The following is a 14,760-nucleotide window of genomic DNA, read 5'->3' as shown; positions in this document are numbered from 1 at the left end:
CCGCGCGCCTAGAGCCCATGCTCTGCAACGAGAAGCCACTGCAATGAGAAGCTTGCACACCGCAGTGAAGAGTAGACCCCTCGCGGCAACTAGAGAAAGCCCACGCACAGCAACAGACCCAATGCAGCCAAAAATAAATAAAGTTATTTTTTAAAAATGTTAAAAAGAAATTCTGGCATTGGAGTGGCTACAAGGCTAGGTATCAGGTTTGGGGACTGAGTGATGTTAGCTAAAGCTGTTTAACACATAACTGTCTAATGCTCAGGCAGACCAGAATTCCTTTCATGTTTCCTTTTCCTTTCCTTTCCTTTCCTTCCTTCCTAAATCCAGTTTGTACAGCTTGCATTGTGTTAGGGAGGTGTTGGATTTGTAGATAAGAAAAAGTGATTATAGAAAATAGGAAGGAAAGAGGGGCAGTAGGGTTAGCTGCAGCTACCTCTATCTTCTTTTTAAGCTTTGGAATTCAAGTGGGAATTAGTCACATACTCTCATGTCTTATTCTGTTAAATTTTTTTTGAATTCTTTTTTTCTACTTACAAACTAAATATTTCTAAAAATGAAAGAAACTAGCCACAATGGGTTTCTGGTTCATGTGAACTGGGGAATATTCAATATTAAGTTAGTTTGTTGATCTAATTAATATAGGCATGTCTTTAGAATCATCAACATTAAGTATAATACTTCTATTATACCTAGGTTTTTTTTGAAATATAGTTGATTTACAATGTTGTGTTAGTTTCAGGTGTACAGCAAAGTGATTCACACACACACACACACACACACAGGTTATTACAAGATATTGAGTTTAGTTCCCTGTACTACACAGTAGGTGTCTGTTGGTTATCTATTTTATATACAGTAAATATTTCTGAATTTTTAAAAAATGCAGAGGGCGGGAGTGAACACAGATTCAGGAACAAAATGGATAGTTACTGTTACTGGATGTTAATAACTTTTACCATGGAGTTATTTTAACTATTAGAGAATAGTCTAGTGAAGACTTTGACTTGTTGCTCCTCTTTCATATTACAGAAAAATATTTTTCATCTTCTCTTCCGTTCTTATACTGGAAATTTGGGTGGTAAGATAAGGAATATATTTTCAAGTTTTAGTCCTATTGCTGGTTATTCCAGTTATTCCACTTGCTCTGGTTTCACAATTCAAGAAAGATTGAAGCGATGCAGAGATAAGACAACAGTGGGGCCTGATTCAGGGCATAACTAACATCAAATTCCTGAATGAACTAAATAAAATACACTCTTCTACTCCAGAAATGTTAGGGAATGGACGATTTATATTTATTCCTTGACCAGCTCATAAAGTCCAGAGAACTACATAATATGAGATTACATTTAGACATCTTGAAGACCAACTAGGGACTTAACTGTTGCACAGTATCATTCAAATTCTGAGCATCACGACTTGGCAACTGGAAATCTTGGAGAAAGCTTAAAGAGCCACAATGATCACTAATAACCTTGACAAGCTGTAGAAATGGCCGATAATTACAGGATGAACTTAATAGATATACACAGTAATTTACAGGAAGAGAAAAATAAGACACTATAAGTACAAGGGAGAAGGCTTGGCTTTGTGGGAAAATGTGGGAATCAGTAAACCATAAGCAAAACATGAATTAGCCATATAGTCCAGATGTTTTATTTTTTATTAATAAAACCCCAAAACTTGTAGATTACATGTGAGAATATTGTATTTAAGAAACAGGCAGTTACCCCCTAGTCACTTATACAGTTATTTATTAAGCACCTATCATATCAGGCTAGACACTCTTAGGGCTGGCATAAAACGGGGAAGAAGACGTAAGACCCCCATCTTCACGGAGCTCGCTAAAGTGTGGTAAATAACAAAGCTAGTACCTTTAATACTCTCTTCAGTTTGTATTCCGTGGTCAACTCGAGTACAGCAAATACTGTGAGCAGAGATCCTACTTTTACATTTTGGATCCCATTCCATGCCTAGCAGCATCTTTTAAGCAATCAACTTGGATTAAGGGGTAAAAATTAGCCCTAAAAGAACTAAAATTTGAAGAAGTAAACACTTGTCTGATCATCAGATATATCGATCGAAATCTGCAGGTTTCCTCTTAAGCGCGTTTTAAATATTTGAGAACCTATTACATGCAGAACAATTCTCAACACAATGCTTTGTGTACAAAAGGGAAGGTGGGAATGGATTCATATTGCACATCATGATAATTGCTGTGGAAATCCTGCACGGGTGGACAGCCCATCCTCCGCGGGTTATTTTTCCCCCTTTCTTTGCTCTTCTAGCCGAAAGACAAAACGCTTAAAGCAGAAGCCACAGGGGTGGGACACACCGCTAGGACTGGGGGTACAAACACCAGCTCCTGCAGCTCGGCAGGCGCGGAGGACCGACTCCCCACCCCCGGCTTCCCGGCGCCCGCGATTTCAGAGCGGACGAGGCGTCCCCCCAGAGGAAAGACAGGGCGCCGCAGACGCCCCCCCCCCCCGGAGGAGTCACCAGTCACCCGCCCCGCCCCAGGGTCCTGTTCCTCTTGGGCTCCCCGTGACCATTCGGGCGTGCGCTCCGCCGAGAGGCCAGTGGGGCACGGTTAGGAAACCAGGCACTCGAGACCCCAACAGCATTTACTTGCCACCCACTGGAGCCCCACCGCTCAGCAGGCCAAGCAGGCCGAACCACGAGGCCTCGCGGTATCGAGCCTCCGCCCGCCCCGCCTCCTCGCCCTCCTGCCGGCCCCGCCCTCGCTCTCTCACCCCTCCCCCGCTCCCGCCTTGCTTCCCCGACAATCTCCTCGCGCTCCCGGCCCGGCACGCGCGCTGCGCCCGGCCGCCGCTGCCACCGCCGCAGCCGCCGCCGCTGCGGAGCGTTCCGCCGCGGTGCCTGGCTTCCAGCTTCGGGCCGGAACCGGAAGTTTAGGGGGCGGGGCCGGCGGAGGCCAGGGAACCGAAAACGCGGCCGAGCCCGGAGCCCGGAGCCGGAGCCAGAGCCTGGACCAGAACTTGGCCGCCGCCTGCACTGCCGCCGCCGCTCGCCTCTCCTTCCCCGCGCCGCCGCCGCCGCCTCGGCCGCCACCGACGCGAGCTCAACCGCCAGTGGTCCGGGGGACTTTGGGTGTCCGGGCTGAAGGTCGGTCCGGACGTCGGACCCAGCTCGGTTCCCGGACTGTCCGGGCGGCAGCGGACGCCGCAGCCGCCGCCTCTTCGTCGCCTCAGCCTGGCGTTTTGTTCCGAGAGACCCGAGAGGCGAGCGGAGCTGACAGTGATTTTGACAGTGATTTAAACCCGCTTTTGTTGTTGTTGGCTTTTCGTTGTTTGGTTTTGTGTGTTGTGCTTGTGTGTGGCGGTTTTTCCCCCGTGGTGCATTTTTTTTTTAATTGTTGTGCTCGCTGTTTTTATTTTTCATTTTTTTCCCTCTTTTTTTGACCCCGTGAACGCTTTTTTGGTCGGGGCTTCCGAATATGTTTTATGACGGTTGATTTTACACCAGGAGGTTTGTTTCCGAGGAAGACCCAGGGAACTGGATATCTAGCGAGAACTTCCTACGGCTTCCCCGGCGCCTCGGGAAAATGGGAGCTGCTGCAAAGTTGGCGTTTGCCGTCTTTCTTATCTCTTGTTCTTCAGGTAGGTGCATGGAGCGCGGCGCGGCGGGGCTGCTGCCGCTGCCGCTGCTGGCGGCTGCGGTTGTTGTCGGGTCGACGAGCTTCAGCGGAGCCTGGGGAGGTTTCCCCCCATCCCGAGCCCCTCGGCGGCCGCCCCCCAGGGCTGATTATGATATGGAAATCTCCATGAATTTTACTCGTTTTCAGTTAGGTTGGTAAGAGTGACTGCTCTGTTGTTGTGGAAGTGAGAAAGTCATGGTTTGTGGCCGTAACACTGGATGACAGCGCTGGTTGGGTTGCAATTAAGCCGCAAATACCACAAGTGACAATTTATGCAAAGGTTTGAGACCCGAAAGGCGTATTCCAAAATGTCCTTTAGTGTGGCATCCTCCAAAATAAGGGTGTTTTTTTTTTTTTGTTGTTGTTTGTGTTTTAACGTCTTTTAATTAGTGCTTCAGTGACTATCACAACAGAGATCAAGTCAGCTGCTACTTAATTTTGACCGTGAGAAACAATGCATTATATCAGCAATTTCATCTGGGTCTCCCCTCACGTTTTCTTCAACTTCAGTGTCCAGCAGTGTTAAAAATAGTTGTAGTTGTTGTTGTTGGAGTATTAGCAATAACCCAGTGCAGAAGAGGTATGCCGCTGTGTGTTGGTAATGTGCTGGCTTTCAACCACCATTTATGTGCTCTTTTCTGGCAGAGATTTTGCTTACCTACGGAATACTTATTTTAAACGCGTTGTATTGAAGCATTGTTTTCGGTTTAGAACAGCCCATTTGAAATTGTTCACACTGTCAAATACACTGTAGTCTTCCAGGGTTGGAAGAATAATCTGGCCCATTTATATTTGAAATTTTGATTTTGTGAGAACGTTCTGTGGTTGCAACCAGTGGTTGGAAAACTAGTCTTTTGTATTTGAAATTCTGTAAATGAATACAGCATCTAGCTCAGAGGTGTGCAAATGTACCTAAGAGGAGAGTTAGTTTGATAGAAGAAACAATTTTAAAGTGGCAGTGGATCTATTTATCATAAAATTCAATATTCAGTTACTAGGTTGTGAGATAGAATTATAGGGGGACAACGAATTGACAGGTTTGTGGCCATGTCTTTATCTCGTTTGCCACAGGGAAATTAGAGGGTGGTAGTCTTTTCTTTGTGTACCTCTGTGGTGTGTGTATTTGTGTGTGTGTGTGTGTCCGTGTCCACCCATCCTCCCTGCCCCCCTTTTTAATAGAATCTTTTGTAATGTATAGAATTTTGCTGAATGGTACATTTCCTTGTGGTTAATAAATGGATAAAGTCTAGTCTTATGTCTGTAGTGGTATTGATCAGTTCCGGGTGGGCTGAATGTGTTGTGAAATGGCGATCATTGCCAGAGATTAACCAACAGAATCATGTCTGTTTAAATGGAAGAAAGAACATGCTTAAGGCAGGCTGACAGTTCTTTTTGTGCACGGTTTGGGGAGGAAGATAAACAATGGTGTCTCTGAAATGAATGAATACTGGATAACATTAAACCTCTTGCTTTTGTGACATAACTTAACCATGTAGTTTTAATTTTTCCTGTAGTACTCTTCCTCCTCTGGCCCTATATGTTCTGGTTGGTGAACTCCTCTTGTTCTCATCCCTTTTTCTGATCTTCTGCCCTTGAGGAGGAGGGGCATCATGGCCACTGACCAAGGAATTGTGGACATTATTCCCTCCCAGACCCACCTGAGTCACACTAATTGGTGAAGGAGGCTATTCTTGAGCAGTCTCAAGGTATTACTTCTGGAAAAGAAGGCTGTCGCTACAAATCTTACAGCTTCCTCTGCTTGGCTTGGGAATAAAAAGAATTGAGCATTAGTTTCTTGTAGGATTATTTTCACTGAGTCAGGAGGTTAATAGCTAAAATTTTGAAATAAAGTAATTTTGTTGCTGGAGAGCACATAGATATTGCACTTACATTAAACTAAGTATCGTTGCATAGTTTTTTTAAAAAATAAACAATCCTAGTTGAACTAAAATATAATTCTGTTGAAGATAATTGAAAAAAATCTTAAAGACTTTCATCCATATTTATACATGAAGATTTTTATTAAAGTATCTGATTTTTTTGAAGGCCTTTTGTTATGCATCAAATGCACTCTAAAAAAGAATTTTTTATGTTTTTTTTTCCGAATTGATTTTTCTATGTAATATGTAATCTGACCTGCTGGAAGCATGAGAATGGCTATTTTTATGAGAATTAAAAAATGTCTGAAGTTGTAATTTTTTTTGTTTATGGGTATTTGATTGTTTTAAAAATCAGGTGAAGAACAGTAGTAAAGAGCAGTTTTATTTCAGATGTTTAGGATGGATGTTTACTGTTTTTTTTAGTATTTTGGGGACTTTGATTTTTCATTTTCCATCCCATGGTATGTATACTGGAGACTGATTATGTAGACTATTCCTCTGGGATATGGCTAAGTGTATAATTCACTCCTCTCATTCTGGGGGAAACATTTTTGAGTTTTTCCCCCATGCTGAAATGCCTTCACATTCCCTTTGATTTTGAATTTTTTCATTACTCTTATCCTTCCTCAGGTTCTGTTTCAAAACACCAATCTACTTCTTAGTTGTTTTGTTTTTAAAGCATTATGGTTAGTTTGTATCATCCTCCAAATTTGTTAAAATGTGAGGATGAGTTTAATATTTGCTCTAGGACTTAGGTTTATCATATCTAGAGTGATGCAGCTATTGTGGTATTTGAGTTGCATTGGATAAGTTGAGAATTCTCTTGGTTTCTGTGGGAACTGGAACAGTCTGGTCCATATATTTGATGAAATAAGAAATGCAAATACAGTAATTTTGTGCATTTTCCTCAGTTCAGCTAGGCAGTACTGTGTGTGTATGTGTGCACGGATGTGTGTGTATGTGTGGTTGAGGGGTCATTGGCAGTACAGTGAATCTTCTGGGACTCTTCTGAACTTTGACTAACAAGTGATAGATATTACATGCTTTGTTTTCAAAGGCAGAATCTCTCAAATATAATCCGTGATCAAATTCAAATATAATATCTTGGAACATTAAGACCAGAAGAAAAACAAAACAACACCCTCTCCCTCAATTCATTTTTTTCTGTTTATGATAAGACAGTAGTTCTCAAGCTTGGGTGACTTTTGCTCCCCAGCCCTGCAGCTCTCCCCCAGGGGCCATTTAGAGATGTATTCGGTTGTCACAATTGAGTGGGAGGAGGGGAGGGTGTGCTACTGGTATCTAGTGGATAGAGGATGGGATGCTGGCTAATCATCCTATAATGCACAGGACAGCCTTCCACAACAAAGAATTATCTGGCTCAGAATGTCAATAGCGTTCAGGTTGAGAAGCCCTATTCTAAACTCTTAATTTTAAAAAGCATTAGTGTGTTAGTAAAAGGTCTCTGCTCCCCCTCACACAGTTAATCATCTAAATTTTACAGGTACATGGTATTGATGATCTCCAGCTGACCTTGTATTGAGAGTTTTCATTAGCTTGTAAAATTAGAATGATTAGAAAAATAGGCTATAGGTATACACATTATTTCATCCTATTATGCTTTAATAAAAATATTTTGCTGACTGTTTTGAATGAACTTTCTCCAGTCACTTGTTATAATGGAGTACTTATGAAGACTGCATATTCATGGATATGATAAATGATTGGTCAAGGTATCAAGTTTAATTATATTTGTTTTGATTCAGTAGTTTCTTTGCAATAATAATCATCTTTAAGAATATTTCCTTTTATCCTTATTGAAATTACTGTGAGTGATGTGGTGGCAGCAGGTGTGTGTGGACGGGGGGAGGGAAGGAAGGAGAAGAAGGAGGGAGGGAGAGGGAGAGAGAGAGATTAATATGGTATCTGAAAGTTTCGTAAGTTTCGTATGGAAGAAATATTTTCACTATTATATTTTACCTGAATGGAAAAACTGAATTTACACCTTGAGGTTTTTTTTTTAAAGAGTATTTCCTTTACCTAGCAAACTTTAATTTTAAGAAACTTTTAAAGTAATAATTACATAATTTTTTTGAGAATCATTATCTGGGTTTTGGTTACCATTAGACTCATTTAGGCTATACTGCTAAGTAATATTCTGTGATCTATTGCAGACCCTTGTCCTTTTTGGGGTTAAAATTTGACCATAATTAAAAAGTGTTTACCTTGTTTTGAATTCTGGTTTTAAGGAAGTTACCCAGCCAGCTAGGATAAGAATTACAGTGAAATACTTAAAATAAGTAGCACTAACCAATAGAAAGGAAAAATTCTGAAATTGCTCCCACAGAAAAGTATACAAGTAAGTCTCATACTTTCTTTGTAACGCATCTCCCCAGACATATCTCTGGTACTAACTGACATTTTCACCTTTTGTGTCCATCAGACTCATTGTTTCATGAGAAGTAAAAGCATAACTAAACCAAATGAGATTTTAATAATCTTTAAATTGTCTCTTTAGATTCTAAAACTATTTTGTTGCATTTTTAGTTTTGTCATTATTCTTATTTCTCATCGTTGGTGTCTCATAAATCTGTGATTTAAATGTGTCTTTTCATGCTCTCTAATGTTACCACTATCATGGTGCCCCTCAGTAAGTTAGCTAAGGTTGGCAACATTTGATATTGAGGTCACTAGCACGCCTCAGTTTTATTCCATATTCTGTAACTCATCATTTCTTCCATTCCCTTTCATTGTGATTCCCTTTCTACTTTCCTCTCTTCTTTATCTTCTCTGTCCCTTCTGTACTTTCCTCCCTATACTGTAGGCTGCTTGTTTGTGGAACCCACTTGTTCCTTAGTCTCAAGGGTGGCTCAGGAGGGCTCACCCTTGGTTTAAATCTAAAGGGATTGAATTTAGAATGCTTGAGAATTGACCAGATAGTCTTTTCTACTGTTCTTTCATTTGTTGGTTTCTGGAACACCACACACACTTGGGACTGGTGTTACTCTCTTGGAAACAAATGGCTTGAACTTTACATTGCTCTGATTCATATCCCTTTTTAATATTCTGTTTTTCTTTAACTCTTGCTGCTTTCAAAAAGCCTATCTCTTATTATTATTCATTCATCACCTCTGTTTAAGCCAAAATTTGACCATACCATAGAGTATATTTATTGCCACAGCTGGGACCACATTAGACTTCCTCTGTGGTGTATTTAATTGTTAGGTTGGTTATAATAGTCATGTCTAGACAGAACATTGATTTCAAATTGACTATTGAACATGAAAGTTCCAGGAATAGTATATAGAGGAAGGAGAAGGAGAAGTCAAGAAGGTGAGAAAACTGCAGATAGCAATTGACTTTCCGTCATTCTCCAACTGTTCTGTTAGTCACTTTCATGTACGCAACACATCTAGTGGTTATGCTTTGTTTAATAAAGGGGCCTAAAGGGAATGTGCTGTTGTTCCTGAGGTTAGATTTCTTAAACTATTAGTATGGTGACTTAAAGGGAAACATGGGAGGTTCTTAAGCGGTTGCGGTGGTCAGTAGACTTGGGTTCTGGTGCCAGCACTGCCGCTGTACAGCTCATCTATCATTTCTCTTACCTGAATTATTGTAGTATCTTTCTAGCTATGACTAGCTAAGTTCCCTGCCACTAATTCCTCTTCCAATCCAACCACATACCTGCCAGACTGACCTCATTAAAAAATAAGTCTGAATATGTCACTCCTGCTTAAAACCTTTCATGGACTGTGAGTCACCTTTAACATAAAATCTGAAGTCTTAGAAGGGCATACAAGGTCCTTTTTCATTTAGATACTGCCTGTTTTCTCTAACCTCTTGGTATAGAGGATAAGAGTATAGGCTCTGGAGTTAGACTTTCTTGCTTTTACATCCTCGCTTCACAACTTAACCTTAGGCAGATCACTTCACCTTTTGTGCTTCAGTTTTGTCATCTACAAAATGGGGATATTAATAGTGCCTACCTCACATAGTGGTTTGAAGATTAAATGTCAGATAAATTCTAGGTATTCTGCTGTGGCTCCTCCTCAGCATGAGTCCTATATTCCAGATATACAAACTCAACCTTCAGTTTCCTGAATGTGTCCTCCTTTATTGTATATTAGTATGGTACTTTTGTACATGTTATTTCTTTCTCCTTTACCTGGCTAACTCCTTGTGTTTAAGACTGAGAAGTACCACCTCTTTAAAAACAACAGTTCTCTGCCCAGATTGAGTTAGTTGATTTCTGTTCTTTATAAATGACCTTGATTTCAGTAATTAATGTAAATATTTACTTGCATATATACAGTATAGACTCTGAGCTCTTTGAAGACATCTTCTCTTTATCCACAAACCCACTCCTAAAACCTGGTACACAATACGTGCTTAGCAAATGCTTACTGAATAAATGAAGTGACATTTTTTCATTTCTGGGCCTGAGTTTCTTTTGTGTATTAAAGCGATAAACTTGGATTAGATGATCTCTGAACTTTTTTCCTACTCTAAAAGCTTTATGATTCTATAGTTCTAAGGATATAGTTTAATAGTGACATTTTATTAAGAAAAAGTGATTTTGCTGGTTGTTTTGTGAGTATCCTTAAGTTCTGCCCCCTTTTTTAATGCCGTGTCTCGGTTCCTTAGACTAAATCTTTTAATATAATTTGAATTGTATAGATTTAGAAGACATCGTAGAGTGCTTCAAATTCAGTGGCTTTCAGCTTTTTTGACCATAACACACAATAAGAAATACTCGTTGTCTTGACTCAGTTCCCATATACATAAATGTGTATTTATCAGAAATAGAAGTTTCATGAACTTACTGTGTGCAGGACACTTTTGTTTTTTTATTCTATTTCATTAACAAATTTTTGATTATGACCCATTAATTAATTCAGTGACCCACTAATGGGTTCTAAACTCCTAAAAAATACTGGCTTTATTCTTTCGACCCAATCCTCTGAGTAGAGAAGGAAGCTGCCTATGTAAATATGTGCAATAAAAAATATGCGCAGTGAAAAATATGCTCATTATTTAATCTGCAAAGGAGAACTTGTGCCTAGGTGCAGAATATACGGAAAACTGGTCCCAGGGGAGAACATGGACCTACCCTGACTGAGCTAGTATCTCTCCTGGACTAGCTGGATGACTTATGGACACACAGAGGTGCTAAAACAAAGTTAGATTGTAATTTGAACAGTTCAGATTTTTTCATTTAGGAAAGGCTTGTTGGAGGAGATAGGTCCCAATAATAGGAAAAAAAAAATGTCTTGGCAGGAGGTTAAGTATATTCATCTTAATATGAGGGATTAGGAACAAAATGGGATGAGGAATACAGAAAGCATTTGTGAGTAAACTTGACTGTGGATGGAAGGCAAGTTGAAATGGAGGAATTTTTGACTAAATCTGAGGAAGAGATTTCTGTGATGAAAAAATGTTTATAACTGCTTGAAGTAGAACAATCTCAGTTGAGGGGGTTAAATCCAGATGAAAAGTAATTAAAACCAAGAGGAGGTAAGCGGGTGGATGATGGAGACCCTGATAGATGTCCCAAATACTTATAGTATGTGGACTATAAAATAGAAAAACAGCTTGGAGATTAAGGTAGGATGGTAGCACTACTAAATAAAATTGGTAAAGAAATAACAAGCCAGAAGAAAATAGGAAGCACTTTCATAACTAAAGAAATTCTACAGACAGAGATGAATTTAGAATATAAGCATGAATGAAAATATAAACATAGATTTGGGAAAATAAGAGTTCATAAAAAACATGAGAGCATATAATATTCTTTAACACACATACACTGTACGGTGTATATGTCTCCATTGTGAGGTTGAGTTAATTCTAAGCTCTAGTAGCTCAATGTGTTGTTTGTGTTTAAATAATGGTCAGATTCCAGTAATTGCAGTGATTGCTCATACTGGTCATTCAGATTATATTCTTTGAACTCTCTGTGAGGCATTTTCTTCACAGTAAATTATACTGTTTTATAAAAGTAGTTTTAGAAACTTTTCTGAAGTTGGTATATGTGATTCAGACCTGAATCCTAAACCTTTTCAATACCATTCTTTTGGACTAGATAAAAGTATTTTTTTCTTTGGCTGTCTGTCAGTAGCTGTAATCATATTGGGAATCATTATATTCTCTAATGTTGCTGAAGAAAAATAAATGTAAAGCAATGAGATAATTATTAGGAGGACTCATGTTGGGGGGGCTTGCCTTTTTAAAATGAATCGTCTTTACATATCATAGTAATAAGCCTATCTTATCTAAAGCTTTTGAGAAAGGATTTTTTCCTACTTATGATTACTAACTATGTTTTATAGAAATGAGACCTCTACTGGGAAAAATCTGTTGGTCTTCACATCTTTATGATATATTGTAAATCAGCCTTGTTCCAAGGCATTATTTCAAGAGGAAGAGGCATGGGCAAGTTATCAGATGCTGGCAAATTTCTAAAGTGCTGAGATTAATTTTTTAAATTTGTAAACCAAGATGTAGTAAATGAAATAATATGCCACATAACACAGTAGCTGGTTCATAGTAGATCTTACATACATGTCAGTTTTTAACCTATCTTTAGAAACGTAATATGTAAAACATTTAAATATACAGATTCAGTTCTTGGGAGGCTTTAAAAATTTGCTCGTAAATTACTTGTAAGTTAATATGAAATAATATTCTGACTAAATGATTCAGCCAAAGAAAATATCACTAACGCTGCCAAATAGGTGCCAGGAAACATCTAGAACATTCAGCTATCATAGTTCTTTTACAAAGAGTTCTTTAAGGTCTCATTGTTCTAGCATGCGTTAAAAGGAAACATTGGCATTAAACCTTCATCTTTATGTATTTGTTGGAATTTAAAGTATTTCTCATAGGAAATTTCACCTAAACCTTAAGTGTTTTAAAACTTTTCATGTAAAATCTTGAAAGATTCTCAAGTCAGTTTTGGGGTACCAGTACCAGCTACCAGCCACAAGCTTCGTAAACATGATCAGTGGAGTTTTGAGGTCAATATTTTGAATGTGGTATAATATTTTGGATTAAAACTTAAGAGTCTCTCATTTAAATTCCTGCTTTCCTACTGACTCTTCTTTGACCTTGGTAACCATGAAGACTTTACTCATCACTAAATTAAAGAGGATGAAATAAATATTCATTCATTTAACAAATAAATATTGAACTACATGCTAGGGGTACTGCTAGGTGGTTGGGATGTAGCAGTGAACAAGACAGACATGATAATGCCCTCACAGAGCTTACAGTCATAAAGTAAGTAGTCAAATGAATAAAATAATTACAAATTGTCATATGTGCTCTGACAGGGTTCTGAGAGGGTAACTCTTTATTTGCCTCACATCACCTCTCACAGTCTCTAATTATTCAGTTTATTTATCTACCTGTTTATCATCTGTTCTTTCCACTACTAGAGTGTAAATTCTGTGAGAGAGAGAGAGTTTCTCACTTATTCATCACAGTACCCCCAGGTCATGGCACAGTTTCTGGCACAGAGTAGAAGCTCAGTAAATATTTGGCTGGCTGCCTGAAGAAATGAATGCAAGGATGGGACTGGAGAGATAGATAGGGACAAGATCCTGCAGGGCTTTTGATCTAAGCTGGGAAAGAGAATAAAATCCAAAGGGCAGTGGAAAGTAAAGAGCTTTAAGGAGGAGCTTGACCTGGGTTATGTGTTAAGATCACTGGCAGCTATCTGGAAAATATATTGGAGGTGTGTAGGAGTGAGGAGGTGAGACCAGTTAGGAGACTGTTATGTCATCCTAAGCTAGAGAGACTCTCTAAGATCCTTTCTAGCTTTGTATTTTAGAACTTGCCTACACTTACCAGTCTTATTTTACTAGTTACCCCATTTTTTCCCCTACTTATTATTACTTAAGAAAAATGGATAGCTTATTGTGCATGTGAGGACTGAATACAACGTCTCAAAGAAAAAAAAAAACAAACCTCAAAAAGAGAGAAAACACAGACCAGAGGTTACTGAATTTTTGTGGCAAATGCCTATCTTTGGATTCCATGCACCTGCTAATTTATATTCTTACTAACCATTCCTATTTCTCTTTGAAACTTTGGCTTTACTTCTTTTCAAATGCCTATTTTTTTCAAAAAAATGTTACCTCTTTATTGTTTTAACATGTAATATACGGTATTGTTGATATGGCTGAAGATTTAGAAGCAGAAAACTCAGCATATTTTGTATCTTAATTCTTAGGAGTTTGATATCTTTACGGGTTATCAGGGTCTTACAATAAAGGCTGAAAGGATAGTTAATACTGTAGGCTATTATTTTTACTCAGGGCTATCGCCTCTGTTAAGTAGTTAGCTTGAATATTTTTATCTGAAAGATTTCAAGCCTCTACTGTTAGTGGGAGGGGGAGGTGGTGCTTGGCACAGGGAAATCAACTATATTGGCAGAAGTTCAGCAGCATCATCTTTGACTAGGGAAAAACTGCATTATTACACAGAGATAAAGCCAGAAGAGACGTTAAACTTTACTGAATTTAGCAATATAATAGTGGCTGCCTCTTTTCATTTGGTTTCATTTAGTTTCTTTCATTTTGGAAGTAGGTAAACCTAACTGCCCGTCTTTGGTTAGCCATCTTCTTCTGTAAAGAAGTGTAGCTTCACCCTGTAAATATTACAGGCCATTTTATTTATTATGACCTTAAAGTAGTTCTAGAAGAAGAACTGGTCACTAGGCTTTGTGCTACTTGGTAGTGGAGTTTCATACATACAAGGTTAGTGAGTAGAATTTGCTAATTTTTTTTTTTTTTTTTAAGCTAAGAGTTGAAATTAACTTCTGTAAGTACATTTTAAAATGGTTTGGGGAGAAATGAGAAGTCAAAGCTAAAAGGAAATGATAAAAAATGAGTAAGGGCAGTTGCAAGATATTAATTATTCAAGATGAGCATGGTAATAGTAAAGCAATTTGATTAGTAGGCATTCAGAAGAAGAATAAAATCCCTTTCTAAATGACCATCCTTTTATTCTCTATAACTATTGCATAGTAAATCTTTCCAGGTAACCTTTTAAAATATTCTGTTCTTTAGTTCTTTAGAGATACATAATACTGGTTTGGGTGTTGAATTAGGAAATTAATTGCTAATTTAATTGTTTGTTAAAATGTAAATAGAGATTGCCTGTTAGCTGAGAGGGCTAGAAATAATAGAAGCAATTAAATTAGTATGGTTTAACTGC

The 14,760-nt window shown here is 38.7% G+C and overlaps 1 protein-coding gene across 1 annotated transcript in view; it reads left to right on the top strand.

Moving 5' to 3' along the window:
* Nucleotides 1–2,984: 2,984 nt before the first annotated feature.
* The window catches only part of ACVR2A (activin A receptor type 2A), an 86,171-nt gene continuing 74,395 nt past the window's right edge, over nucleotides 2,985–14,760 (top strand). The window contains exon 1 of the mRNA XM_029224507.1: nucleotides 2,985–3,623. Within this exon, the coding sequence (XP_029080340.1) occupies nucleotides 3,569–3,623 (55 nt within the window). The 5' untranslated portion in view covers nucleotides 2,985–3,568. The remainder of the gene's footprint in view (nucleotides 3,624–14,760) is intronic.

This window comes from Monodon monoceros, unplaced genomic scaffold, assembly GCF_005190385.1.
Source record: "Monodon monoceros isolate NGI ecotype Baffin Bay Population unplaced genomic scaffold, NGI_Narwhal_1 Super_Scaffold_16, whole genome shotgun sequence".
Classification (NCBI taxonomy): Eukaryota; Metazoa; Chordata; class Mammalia; order Artiodactyla; family Monodontidae; genus Monodon; species Monodon monoceros.
This window is presented reverse-complemented; position numbering and strand designations above follow the sequence as displayed.